We start from the raw sequence: 14,946 nt of genomic DNA on the forward strand, positions 1-14,946 counted from the left end.
AGGTTTTCCCACTCATAGTGAATTTGTAGCCGATAAAAACTGTTAAGCTTCATCTGCAGATAACTGTAATTACTTTCTGTAGTAGATTTTGTATTAGTCGGAAATTCTGGCAAGCAATTTAAAATTCGCTAAAGGTTCTAACCTCATTTGTGTTTTAAAACAGTAAATATTTTACAGTGGAACATGATAATTTTGTAATTGGTTCTTAATCCTGTGTTAAGAAAATAGTTTTAAGATGGATAGTCTGTACTAACGCAGTGTGTAATGCAGGGAGATTTGAATAAATTAAATATTCTTTGAATAAATTGCAGTGTGTAATGCAGGGAAATTTGAATTAAATTAAATATTCCGTCTTGGAAAAGATAACATTTAGCTCCATAAGTTAAACTGCAGGACTAAAAATGTGAAGGTTCCTATAACGCAAACTTATACGTGCAATCATAAGAAAATGGAGCATTTTTTGGATGCAATTTTGTATTGAAAAGGTGTTATTTCTCATTAAATGAGCATTAGTAAGGAATATTAGGTGATATGATAAGGATTTTATAAGGAAATTTCTGTATTCGGAATGTGTGAAAGTATGATATAATTGCAGATGTATGATTTTTAGATTTAATTCATTTTTTTAAGTGGCAAAATTATAAATAAAAAATTTGTTGTCAACGGTAGTTTTGACATTATGATGGTCATTGCACCTCCCAAAATTAAATTTTGCTTACGCCACTGCTACTTGGAGAACAAAATGCAATAACCAACCAAATTTAAGGTCTATATTGCCAGTTTTTCAAAAATTTTCAACCATAAATTTCTTCTGTTTTATGCATTAACAGGTATGCATAAAAGTCACAAACACAGACACAAGTAGGCATTAAAACCTCCATACATGATATGTTAACTTAAGAGGAAATAACGTGTCATCACGTATCGGATTAATTTTTACTTTTTCTTTTGTTTATTTCTTATCTCTGAGGAAAAAATATAGGAATTAATGCTATTATCGACTACTTTAAAACTATTTTAATATCCTTAGAATAAGCAGGTGTTTTGTTACTATTTTTATCATATACAAAATTCAACTTTATATTGGAAATTATACAAGATTCAAATGTAACAATATCGTAGAAATTAAATGAAAACGAAATCTAATCTACCAATGTAAAATTTAAAATTAGGCCAAAAAAAAAAAAGCTTAATTTGGTGTTGTTTTTCTTTATATTGATTTCAAAGGCTATTGGACATAGATCCTTCTTCTTCAGAAGTTTTAGAAAAGTAGAGTTTTTGCTTCAAAATCTATTTTAAACCATGTTGCTTTTTTTTGCGTAATTTGAAATTGGAAAGTTATCTTTCATAACGAAAACGTGTTTTTTCTGCATTTACTATTGTATATTCCAGTGAAATTCTGGTAATACAGTGCAAAATAAGTGGCAGCTACCTTTTAAAGCCGAATCAAGTTTAAATGCTTACTTACGTTGATGATATTATTAACGGCGGAATATGTTTTTATGTTTTAAAACTTCTGTTTCAAACTTCAGTTTCTATGTTTTAAATGTTCAAAGACAGAACCCAGCCCGTCTTCATCATCACATATGGCTACAGTCCCTGCTAGACGGGACTTCTCTGAGAAACGAGATTCTGGTAGCACTGGTTTAAATGGGAAGATTCCTAGAAAAAAACAGCCCCACTGGAAGCGAAGTCCCGCCTAGCTACGGAAATAATGTTACGGCTACACGGGATATTTTCAAACCTCACCGAAAATGTCTCGGGTCCCGAGTAGAGACAACCAATCAGACGAAAGTTATCTTTCTGAAGGATCACGTGATCCCAATTTGACCGATGACTGCTTGGCGTTCAAGTCTTTGTAGTAAGTGAGAATGGTAACCTAGCTACGTGTGTTTCCCAGAATTGTGGGGGTTCTGAGAATTGTCCCTTTCGTCGTCAAGTTCCGCGTAGCCGAAACATAATGTGATTGAGCCTTTTAATAAGCAACGGTGATTCACCAATCGAACTTGAACATCTGCTGCGGATCACGCGGTAGGATAGTATTTCAGTAGGAAATTGGAAGGTGAACACAATAGAATGTAACCGCAATTTTAATTGTTCTTGTACTCTGTGTGCAACGTTTTTCTGTCATCCTGGTTGAATTTCCTTATAATTTACATTATGGCCTCCGAGATGTGTTTTTTACTTCTAATCTTATTGAAGGGTAGCTGTGATTTATAAGAACCAATAAAGTTTATCAGTAAGCAAAAACTTAAAAAAAAAAAAAAAAAAAAAAAAAAAAAAACTTTTGAGTCACTATATTATATAAGACACATAATTCACTCTATTTTATAAGACACGTATAGAGAAATGACTATTATGCCCAGCTACTCCTACTATCCAAGCATACGAGATTCTCCTGCATATTTAAAACTGGGGGATTCCCCTATATTTCTAGATCTATGAGATTCCCCATGTGTAGAGCATGGAGGTAAGAATAAAAGGAGGAGCCAACCCCGCACTACTGCTGAAGCGGTGCTCCCAGGCTTTGGTCTCCAGATGGGATGTTTTTTGTTACATGCAGAGCTTCCTTGACAGTGCTTTGATAGTACTATTCCCTACACACGACAGCTCCATACAAATTGAAAAGCGGGACAATTCCGCATAAAAGAAACATTCATTGTTGGACGGACAATAAAGTTTAGTGACATTTACGCAAAAATCACGTCTTGGCTTACTTCCTACCTCCGAGAGGTAGAGATTATTAAAGAAATAAGCCGGAGAATCACCAATACCGAAATTCCGGGTGGATTCCCCAGCGCGTCTGCTGTAAAATACCAAAAATAGTTCCGTAACAACTTGCGGAGTCGGACTATCGCATTTGCATCCACTATCTATGTAGATTAGCAAATGGAAGTGAGGGTTAGTTCTTATTGTATTTTTTAAATCTCGTAGAGGAGTTAATTTTCATTGCTTTTATAAGACGCTTCCTTGAATTTTGAAAAAATTGAAAAAAGAAAAGCACGCAAGTTTCGCGGAACCCTTTAATGATCTCCACAGACTCCATAAAACACAATTTAAGAAAAGCTGATGTAGGGGAATAGCAGAAGATAAGTAAAACAGTTAAAACGTCATTAATGAAAATGTAGAGAATGCTAGAAAAGCTATAAGAAAACGGAAGAAAATTTTAACGAAAAGCCATGGATAAGAAAACAAAGAGAGAAGAATAAAAAACTCTTCTGACCGTGATCCCCTGTCGATATAATTATAATTGCCAAATAGAATGCATGATGGGGAAGAGAGAATTGTCCCTGATTCCAAAGACTGATCTGCAAGCCGAGAACAAACCTAAAGTTCTGTATAAGTGATACTTTCAAACCCCACACTTAATAACATCGTTCCGAAAAGTCCGCAGATACTTTTCCCATGGGAAGTTACTAGTGTCCCCCCGTGTTCGGACCGTATAGTTTGGCATTCCACCATGTTAAACCCACTAGCATTGACGATTCTACTTTAATATTCTACAGTAAATAGCAGATATCTGGACCCCCCGATACCAAATCAGTACTTTTAAGAATGGGAAAGTTATCACTTTCAAACAACTCTGGTAAATATACTGCACTTCCTGAAAATTTGAGGCTTTTCTTGCCTTAAATGCCTCGATTTCCATCTAAGAGTTTATTCCCCAGTGAAGTATAAACATGCATTCAGAAATTAGAATGAATTCCCAAGTTCTACTTGATGTTAAAGTAAAGTATTGCGAGATCAAAATAATGTTTTCTTGAAATTGTTGTTCAATTTCATAAAAAGAAATGCCGGAGCTCATATTATTTAAAGCTCCGGTGGACTCCAGAGCAGTTAATGGATTAATTTACGCCTGTCTGCAAAGGAAAGCCTCACTTGATGTAAATTCTCCAAGCTGATACTCCTGGCCATTATTTGATATGCCGTTTGCTTCTCAAACGGGATGAGAACATCACACATTTCTATAACGAGTCGATGTAACTGAGCCTGAAAGACGAAAAATTCTGAGAGCGTTTGTCCCCGTATTCAGAATCTTTTCATTCTACGTCATCGAGTGTGTCTTAAATATGAGAATTCTGAATGGAAATGGAGTGATCATCAGCGTTGTGAACATACGCGTGTAATTTATGATTATAGTCACAAATCAGAATCGCCCATGGGGTTTAAGTGACATATCAGTTCACTGGGGAAAGGACATTCAACAGTGTCAGTGCAAGAAGTGCTACATTTCTTACAATGTCTTGTTTTCTGAAGCTACAAGCCTATATTGCTACAGCAGCTAAGAATCAGCTTCAGTCACATATTCGAGTTTGATCCAAATCTTCAAAAGAATAGGAGAGTGGTAGATTCGTTAGACGAATTTACTCCCTTTGAATTGAGCCGAAGGCAAACATCAGAAACCCGACAAAGTAATAAAATTCAGCCTGATAAATAGTACTGTGAAAAGTAGAGAGCTCAGCAACTATATGGTGCATCATCTGCTGGTACAGTTTAGAACCATTAGTAAGCTGGAGACCATTTTAATGTGCGTGGTTCTCCTTGGTCATCGCCTCAACCTTTTGATGATAACGTTGGAGCAAATAAACTTATCGGACAGGATAATGCATTTATAAAACTCTAACATATTTGGATGAATATTGTTATGAGACAGGAAGATTTAGCTGGATGTTTCTTCGCCAAATATTAGTCTTATCGAACATCTCAAGAAGTGTAGCAGAAAATTGATTTAAATTTAAATTTAAGCAGAGTTCCATTTTAGATTGGGCTTTTTTTTATAAAAAATAATTATGCATTGCAAGGAAGACATGCGTGAGTACTTTTTTTAAGAAATAAAATCATTTTGCATCTCAGTCTAAGGATGAATTCTGCTCAATATTAAAGTCGAAACTGGAAAATGGCATGTCACTTTCCTTTTTTACGTGAAAATTCGCTTGAGCTTTCGAAATCTGTCAGAAAAAAATTGAGTGCTGACTTGCTCAGTAGGAGCGGATTTGATCTCTAAAGAGGCATTTAGCTTCTACGTATTGCCGTGATTACATGCTTCCTCAAGTAAAAGAGGAGCAATAAGAATTTATCACACAGAGGTGCTTTAATATTTTTTTTAGACCTTTCATATACGTATGGCAAGTGCATTTGAAATGATCAAAGAGCAGTCTTTTTAATCATTTGATCAAAGATTTTTCTTAGGTTTAGAATAATAATCAGCGTTTCAACTATGTTTTTGAATCTTTTTAACAGACATTTCTCCACCCTTTTTGATGCGAGTGCTTGAACGTCGACTATGAAATGAGTCTTACATTTGCAAGCACTGTAATTAATCTATGGTGGACGTGTAGAGCATGACAAAGAATTTTTTATGCAAAACATTTTTTTAACATACAAAGTAATTTTTTGATCGGGTATATACTGAGATAACTTGAGTTAATTACCAAAAGTACTGAGTTGAAAGTTACGATAATAACTTTACAGAAGACAAATTTCGGTATCCTTTGGAAAAACTAAGAAATATAAATAAGTAATGACTATAGTTCCTTTGTTTCAAGGTATGATTTTTATACATAATATTATATTCTAGACTCATTCAGCATATCACGCTCATATACGTAAGATCGTTTTACAAGTAAGCTTTCCATTCCCCTATGATACTCCATAAAAATTATGAGGTCGTCTTAAAATCGTCATGTCTAAGAATATGGCTTCTCAAATCCATACAGGCATACTGCATTTCTAATAGCAATGGATTTTGATCCGTATTTATTGTTGTTGTGGCTAATTTCACTTGTCTAATCTAATCAGAACAAGCCGACGAACTTTACCGTGGCAAGGAGTGCAAGATTGCGTCTGTTGTTGTCACCTGTAGGCACCCTACAGGTGACAGAACGACTTTGCTCAGTTCCGTCCCAATTTTGAAGGACAGCAACCCCTGCGAATGGAGTGGACGATCTCCTTCCTCTACTCTCCTAACCGCGAAACACTCTAGAGGACTTTCGGGCTCGCCGTATATTTGAATGCACCCATGTCACATAGACACTATATATTTACAAGCATCCATGCCTTCTCCGTGATTCAAACCCGGACTCTTCTTTACGGTGGTCAGCGTCACTAATCACTATCCCGTCTGGGCGACCGGTTCCTTCTTTAGTACAAGTAAGTAAATAAATTACTGAGACATTTATAATTTGTATAAAGATAGGTCTATAGCTGCAATATTTTTTAGTCTTAATCTGGTCTAAAATAGGCATAACTTGATGCAATATATATGAATTGACGCAGCAGTTTTGGTGTTAAGAAATCGAAGGACAGAGTTTCCGAACCGAAAAACGACCCATGAAATTACTTTCCATTATGTCAAAATAAAATTACCTTCCGGTTAGGAAATTAAGGCCAACGATAATGGTCTGAATTCTGTTCATAAAAAACACAAAATAACTTTAAGCTTCGATTTCTCCTTGCAGTTTTAATTTATAAGAGTAAAGATATTTTCTCTAATTTAAATATTTAAGAATTTCATAATGAATAAATTTCTTTAGAAAATGAAGCAGAGTTTTCTTACAGTTTAGATTTATTTAATTATATTTAGAAAATAAGTCAGTCTTGTTTGTTTTAAAAACCAGTTCTTAAAAAATGCTAGAATTTCTGAAATGTTTCTCGGAAATTCCTAAGTCGTTTCTTTTACATAACAAATAACTCCAATTCTACACAATACGAATATTTTCTCATTGTTTCGTAAAAATCAGTTTTCTTTATTATATCAACCGTAAAGCAAATGGCGATATATCAGATGAGAAACAATGTAAAGAAACAACAACTATTGTAAGCTAAAGAAAATGTTCCCCGTTTCAGTCAGCATATCTAAAATGATCACATTTTAAGGAATTACAGACATTTTACTCTCACGTTCTTAAGCTCTACCAGTAACCAAGTGGTTAAGACCACTGAAAGCTGGTAGTTGGACCTGCTTTAGTTTGAACCCATTCGATATGGCTCGTTGAATGGTAGGTTTTCGTGCATTTGCCCGTGTGTAACTTGTATACGAGCCAACTTCCCTTAGAAAGTCCTCCACGAAGGCATATTTTCTAAACATATAGCCCTCGTGGCTTTGAAATATTCAAATGACCTAACCTAACCTAATTCGTATGCTCTTATAACGTAGGGATTAGTGTTGAAAACCCAGGCGGCTGGATTCCCAGAGAGGCATTGTGAACTTTTCTCAAAATTCCTCTCCAAAATTTCTAATGTCTCTGAAGTTTTAATCAACAGCAAAACCTGAGTTATCAAAAAGTCGCCTAAGTGTTCAAGCAAACTTTAGACCCTGTTAAAACCCCAGAAGAAGTTCAGCTCCTCTTTTATAGTGAAACCAGAAAAGCATGACTTTTTCTAAAGCATTTAGTTATCTATTTTTAGGTGTTAGATTTGGTGGAACCAGGTGAATTTTTCTGTAACGTCTCGAGTGATATGTTGCTAAACACATTACATGCAGTATCATCTGATCCAAGGTAGTTAACTTAGTACTAGAAACTGAAATTTACATGAAATAATTTATATTGTAAAATCCCAATTAAATGTGCGCTTAAAAATTTACGCAATACATTTACATTATTCCGCAGTAATGTTATCAAAATATCTTCGAAATCATGCATCGCTGTTTATTTACGGCAAAGCAGATCAATCCTCATGTATTACCGTTAAGAAAGATATGTACGTATAAGATGTTTTCATAGTTTAGCGAGCAATAAAATAAGAATATATTATATATAAAATTCTAAAAAGCAGTAATCATTTGAAAAGTGACAATTATTTTTATTGAAAATACTTTGTTTTTTCTAAGACTAACGGTCTTGTAGTCTAGTCTCTGTAACTCAAAATTTGGCGAAACGAATTTATTTTCAAATAAAATCTTATGTTGATATGTATAAATTTTTTTCTTCCATTTTGAATTACGTTTCCTTAGTTTATTCCTTTGACCGATGGATACGCAATTTTTCATCCTTGGAAAATCTTTACGTAGCGTTCATATCACTGGCTGGATATTACGCTTGCTGTTGAGTGTATACCGTACTACACTGCAAACTTGTTTTCTGTGTACTTGGAATACTAACGTAATATTAGCTTTTATTTCATCGACTTTAGATTAAAATTTTTAGTAAAGAGTTACTGTTTTATTTATTTCTTTATCACTAAGTATGAGCTACGTAAGAGTATGACGCAAGAGTTACTTGAAAAATTTTAACTAAGTAAACAAAATTTATGAAATTCAGTTACTGTCTTCTAAAGTAATTTTAAATTTAAGATTTCAAATTAAAAAGCTGTATGTTTTTTTAAATTTGTGTTATGTGTTAATGAATATTTTTGAACTTTTTACGAGTGTATATTATTTCTTCATTTTGTATGAAAACTTTGCTGATGCTTTTCGTTAATCTGTAGAGAAGTTTTTTTAAATTTCGTTTTCTAGAGTTTTTGTGATGCAATTTAGAACTCAATAATAATCCTTCGTTTTGCTTGTATATGAAACAAATAGCGGTTGAAGAAATTATTAAAATATATACAAAATTTCTGTAACACTAAAAATTAAATGAAAGTCATGAATGTAATACACTCAAGGAAATTTCAATATGATGATACATCCTTTGTTGCTATTATAATTTTTCGTATTTGAAAGAGGTGTAAAGTGTAGCACACACGTGTGAAGTTTGCAGCTATATCATCCTAAGTAAAAGTACTTTATTTTTGTATTCCTGACCAATCTTAAAAAAATTTCTGAGATCTAATCAAACTCCTTGCATATTCATCTCTGATACTCTTAGTTCAGCCACGTACCAGATCAAACTTCTGAGAAATGCGAATTGTGGTTAATTGAATTAAGTTCAAATTAAATTTAAAAAAATCGAAGATTTTCATTTACTACTATTATCATAACATATGTGTGTTTGAAAAATATGTTTGAAAGAAATTTATATTTACCTTTCTTCATACAGTGAAAGGAAGAAACTTGCTGATATTCCTATCAATCGCAGCGATTCTTTCAGCAAGTGAGGTATCATCAGAAAACTTTGAAGAAGAAAATTTCATGCCACAGGTAAGACGAAGTGCACTCCATTCGATAATTCATCAGTAAGAAATATCATAGAGAAGTTTCATCAGTAAATAGGCTTTATCTGAAATTTTTTGCGGGCATAGTTCTTCGCTTTTTACTTATATTTGTATTTCCAATAGCAATCAAAAGACATACTTTGCTTTCAAAATCATTTTTCTTTCTATGTCGCGATCGTTTGGTTGTTATTCATGGTGTGGTACGTTACCCTCTGCCAGATTATTACCAACACCACCAGGATAGTTATAGTGGTTAGGGGAGGTAAACAGCTGAGTTGGCTTCCGATCCAGATATAGATATATCCATGCAGAATTGGTTACCAATTCGGCGGGAGTCAACCACTAGCTACCAGGCCACAGCCCTGGGCGGCCCCGGCTGAGCAGACGACATTTATAAAATGAAAAAAAAAAAAAAAAAAAGAGATATCCATGTGCATACAAGGCACTTGAAGAAGAGTACAAAAATGTACAAGTGGTTAGGGGAGCCGACTACAATACCGAAAGGCCCGGGCTCGAATCCCGGAGAAGGCATGGTTGTAACTTTCTTCATAAGAGGTAATGGTGGCCGCCTGTTAGGTGCCTCAACAATAAAATGGCCACCACTTCCTACCTTAGGAGTGGGGACAATGTCGAAAACAGACAAAATAATGCCCGTCGTTCGGGGGGGGGCAAGGAAAACCACAGCGTCCATGGTTTACAAATGCTCCCTATGAAACGAACCAGGAGGTAACTAAAATGAAGCAAATTAAGCAAAACTAAACCTTAAAACTAGTGTTTAATTAAAAGAAAAGCTCTATGCATTTCAGACGAATCTCATACAAATCACTGCGACAGAAGCCAAAAATAAAATGAAATAATATAAATTACCTTTTTTACCAATAAATAAATGAATGAATAAAAGATCGACAACACTGGTGCTGTCTTATAAAGTAGAATCAAAGGAAAGGAGCTTATTTTTAAGCTCCTATCCTTTGATTTCCTTTTAGAAGAGTTTAATGACTGTCAAGGCTTTTAAATTTGTGCTTTATTTACTATTTGATAATTCATAATTAAATAAATTTTGAAATTTTATTAAATTTAAAACTGTAAATGTAATTGAGCTAATTTAGTCTTTTCTAATTTTAATTAAATTTTTAATCTAGTCTACTTTAAAATACACAAAACTACATTATTTGCTCTGTTTCTTTAACTGTTCATTATTTATTTGTTTAAGCCCACCAGCGGCTGAGCGGTAGCGTCGCTGAACACTGGTAGTTCGGTCCAAGGTTCGAATCCCGCGAACGGGCTGGCTGCATGGGCGTTTTCGTGGTTTTCCTCATGTGTAACGTGTATACGAGCCAGTTTCCCTTAGAAAGTCCTCCACGAAGGCATCCCTCCCTTAAGGCAGATAGCCCTCGAGTGCTTTGCCGTAATCTAATAAAACCAAATCAAATCATTATTTGTTTAAAAATTCTATCAGTATCAATTTTTATGTACTTAAAATAATTATATAATTTAAAATTATCGTTAATACGCGTTCTGTCTTCAAAAGTGTTTAATATAATTTGTTAAAAAAACTTAATAAAATAAGTGTTTATTGTTATTCTTATTTTTGAATTCAGGAATCAGAAGGTACTCTACCTTCACCACATCAGTTAATGATTCGAAGGATTTTGGATCGGATGTCTTTGGATGATAACCTCAACTCACAACGTGTCGCTTCTCTAAAGCGAGCGCATATGCGTTATTTTGAAGAGCTTTTCCCTGGATTTGTAGGAGTCAGAGGAAGAAAATCCGAAAAGGCGAAAACCAAGGAACCTTTTCCAGGCTTTTTAGCAGTCCGTGGAAAGAAGTTATCGTATCAAGAAACGGTTTCTAATGAGAAAAAAAACAGCCATTATATTTCAAGCTTTCCACTGGATAAGAGTATAGCGAAATATTTTCAAAAAGATTCCTTTTTAATTTGAAAATGTGACTAAAATTGTAACTAAAAGATTCCGACATTTTGATTTCTTTCTTTATATTTGAATTCAGCAAAATTAGATAGCATTATATTAAAACACCTGCTTAATCTACATTTAAGAAAATTAGACCACTGACGACATAAAGATTATTTTTATCATTTAAGAATACGTTGGAAATATTATTCTTGTTGTCTTTTATTTTTTCCAATAGCACGCACCAATTTACCCACCAATATTCATTACTTAAATTCCGAAACTAATCAAATTTTGTAGTGCAATAAATAATAAATGAAAAGATATCAAAAATACTATATATATATATATATATATAGAAAGATAGATAGATATAGATACATTTTCGCCGAATCAGCTTACATTTAATTACGTTATTCGTAAATGGCTTCCTGTTGGCACATTCCATGATGTGAGGAAGGGTAGAAAGGAGGAATAAAAATGACCTCCAGACGTCTCAGCTCCGATATGCGAAAAATGCGCATTAAAATCAAAATGTTCTAAAATCTAGTTATTTTGCCAGAAAGAGTTATACGTATTAATTTTATGCCAGAACTCGGAAAAGTACGTGCATTAAAAAAATTGGTTGGGAAACCTAATCATATAAATGCAATTTAAATGCTATTCATCAGATGTATCAGACATGTTGGGGCAATTATAAGAACGGACAATCCGATTTTAGTACTTTTTCGCAGTGTTATAGAAAGAAATTACGCTGACGAGGCAAAATATTACGTCCATCCCCACATTTTTTAATGAAGTCATTTGAATGAAGTGGAGGGTACGTGATTAAGTGGGCATGGTATTTTAACTGCTGCTGGAGAAGGTAAGGAATCATTCTTGCGCTTACTTTTGCGAGTGATGGGAAAGGTTGCTGATCTAAAAGAATTTGATAGAGGGCAGATTGTAATGGCCCGACGGCTTACAACGAGTATCTCCGAAACTTTACGATTGGTAGGTTGTTCACCATCTACTATTGTTAGTATTTGTACAAAGGGGATAACTTATGGTGAAATCAGCAGTAGACGCCAAGGTGATGGACATCTACACATCATCAAAGAAAAAGAACGTCAGAGACTGTCCCGCTTGGTACAGCAAAGTCGGCGCCAGACAGCGGCTCAGTTAACAGCCCAATACAATGCAGTTCCAAGTACAAGTGTTTCGGAACACATAGTTCAGCGGATACTATTCGATATGGGACTGCGCAGTAGACGTCCCACTCTTGTGCCCCTGTTGACCACGCGTCATTGTCAACTACGCCTACAGTGAGCCAGGGAATATCGACACTAGACCATGGATAAGTGAAAGACAGCTGCCTAGTCTTATGAATCACGATTTCTCATTCATCACGTCGATGATCGTGTTAGGGTGCTCCATCTCCCCCTCCGTACAGCAGGTCATACACAGGCTGGTGTGGCGGTATTATGCTTTGAGGTACGTTCTCATGGGCGGCTCTGGAATCCTTAGTTGTGGCGGAACAGGCCATCAAACTGCATCCTATCTCAACATAACTGCGGATCAGTTGCACTCTTACATGGCGTATGTTTTCCCAACTGGATATTGAATCTTCCAGCAGGATAGGCTCGAATTGTGTTGGACTCGAAATCACAAGGCTCGAATTGTGTTGGACTGGTTCGTGGACCATAAGGATGAATTTCAGTTAATGTTTTGGCCACCTAACTCGCTGGATCTTAACCCGATAGAGCCCATTTGGTATGTCATGGAGAGCTGAAACACCACCATGCTGGAATATCTCGACTTTGCGTGACCGCTGCTTAGACATTTGGTACAACATGTCTCCAGTCATCTACCAAGAACTTGTGGCATCCATACCAAGGCGAGTTGCAGTTGTTTTGCAGGCCAAAGGTCGTGCAACGCGTTACTGAGTAGGTGATCATAATGTTTTGGCTCTTCAGTGTATAATGTATAATATAACAAAAATAATTAAAATTAATTTAGCTTGGATCTTAAAGTATGAGCTTTTCATCATATCTAGCATTAATTGCTTTTTCTTTCTGCTAGTAACATCGAAACAAGGAGCTGCCATTTATTTATATAGCATGCATATAATAATTATTACTATGCATTTATTTATATACTATGCATATACAGTATATACAGTACACTGCTAGAAAATGAACATCAAAAACTTAAGATGGAAAACATTTTATTACTTGTTAAATTCTTGGCTTAGTTCAAAAGTTATTGACATGTTCATGACTGCATTAGTTTTACATATACGTAAAAAAGCCACTTTCTGACAATGAATGAGAACTTAATGCAAAACTTTATTTCGCTGCTCTTCCCTCAGAACTCATTTTGGAATTCGATATTCATTAAACTACTGATTTAAAATTCAAACTTCAATAACTTATTTCTTAAAACGGATTCAACGTGGAAATATTTTTATAGCAAAAAGACTATATTCAGTTTCCCGATCTAGTATAAATTGTGTTTAACTAAGCGTTGAAGGTTCTTTTACCACCCCAGGAACTGAAAGCTGTCTTCGGAACAGAGTTAAAATTTATTTTGTCCGCCAAAGTATTCAAGGATCCTTGTTTCTTAATTTTGCTTTCAATATTTGTATCATAATTTGCATTTTCCTCTTCATTTTCAAAATTGATCGATCTTTTCCAGCTCCAAATTAAAATCGTTGTTACTTTTTGAGAATGGAGATCCTTTTTCCTCCCCAAGGTCGGAAATTTCTCTTTCCTCCCCATGGTTGAAAATTTCTTTTTCCTCCCCATGGTTGAAAATTCCTTTTTCCTCCCCATGGGTGAAAATTTCTTTTTCCTCCCCAAGGTTGAAAATTTCTTTTTCCTCCCCAAGGCTGAAAATTTCTTTTTCCTCCCCGAAGCTGAAAATTTCTTTTATTTTTTAAATATTTAACATTTCTTTTCTTGGATAATATATAAGAAAGCTCTTCGTCGTTAACCACATCATCATTGTTCTGTTCAGCTCGGTCGACAGAACGTTTTCCTCCCCAAGGACTGAACTGCCTTTTTCGCTTAGTCAGCTTTTGATTTATTGTTGATAGAAGATTGAAACCTTTTGGTTGTCTTTTCCCACCCCAAGGATCAAACTGTCGTTTAAGATAAAAAGTAGAATTTTCTTGTGGCTCCGTCCGATCCGGAACGTAAAGTGTCAGGATAAAGTTCGTTCTATCATCTTTATCAGTACAGCTTTTTTCGTAAAATGTGCTCTCGTCATTGTTATCAGGCACCGCAAATGTGGGTAGTTGAGGAGAACTGTTGGCACTGTACAGCGGTTCAAGAAACGAAGCTACGATTATTATCAGAGCAGCGACATTCATCGACATCATCTGAAAAAGATAAATGATTATTATCATGAAATCTCTCTCTCTCACATATATACATATATAAATAAAATCGCCCACCATACCACATATTGCACAATTAACATACACTTACGAAATCTTCCTTAGAATTACTTCATTAAAATTATTCTGATACTTTATCATGTGAAGGCACAGTTATATAGTGACCCTACAGACTTCGTGAATTAAAATAGAAAGATATCTTAAACATGGATACTTTTTTTATTGTACAGGAATTTTTAGTATAATTTTCAGTTTAAAAATTTTGACTCTTTCTAGGTTCTAAAGAATAAGCAAATATCCTGCTAAATATGAGGAATATCTTTGTGATTGAGATGTTCCAATTTTTGTTGCCAATGAAAGAAACGATAAAAATTCGTAACAAAGTCAGCCTCTTCATTCACTAGAAATAACTTAATTATGATTTTATTCATTTTATTTCTTTAGATAAATATGAAAATTCACCACGATTGTGTTTATGCTGTGAGATTATAAATTACTTCATTTGTACTGCAGAAAATGAAATTAAAATTTGTTCTATCTCTGGGTCCCTTCAGCTTC

The 14,946-nt window shown here is 34.7% G+C and overlaps 2 protein-coding genes across 3 annotated transcripts in view; one reads left to right on the forward strand and one right to left on the reverse strand.

Moving 5' to 3' along the window:
- The window catches only part of LOC118194248 (facilitated trehalose transporter Tret1-like), a 29,150-nt gene extending 18,083 nt beyond the window's left edge, over positions 1-11,067 (forward strand). The window contains exons 3-4 of the mRNA XM_035365461.2: positions 8,979-9,079; positions 10,695-11,067. Coding sequence (XP_035221352.2) covers positions 8,979-9,079; positions 10,695-11,039 — 446 coding nt within the window. The 3' untranslated portion in view covers positions 11,040-11,067. The remainder of the gene's footprint in view (positions 1-8,978; positions 9,080-10,694) is intronic.
- Positions 11,068-13,198: 2,131 nt separating this feature from the next.
- The window catches only part of LOC118194245 (uncharacterized), a 44,294-nt gene continuing 42,546 nt past the window's right edge, over positions 13,199-14,946 (reverse strand). For both annotated transcript variants that reach the window (XM_035365456.2, XM_035365458.2), the window contains exon 2: positions 13,199-14,370. In XM_035365456.2, the coding sequence (XP_035221347.1) occupies positions 13,705-14,370 (666 nt within the window). In that variant the 3' untranslated portion in view covers positions 13,199-13,704. The remainder of the gene's footprint in view (positions 14,371-14,946) is intronic.

This window comes from Stegodyphus dumicola, chromosome X1 (assembly GCF_044657685.1).
Source record: "Stegodyphus dumicola isolate Sdum_Otavi_A_Nest chromosome X1, ASM4465768v1".
Classification (NCBI taxonomy): Eukaryota; Metazoa; Arthropoda; class Arachnida; order Araneae; family Eresidae; genus Stegodyphus; species Stegodyphus dumicola.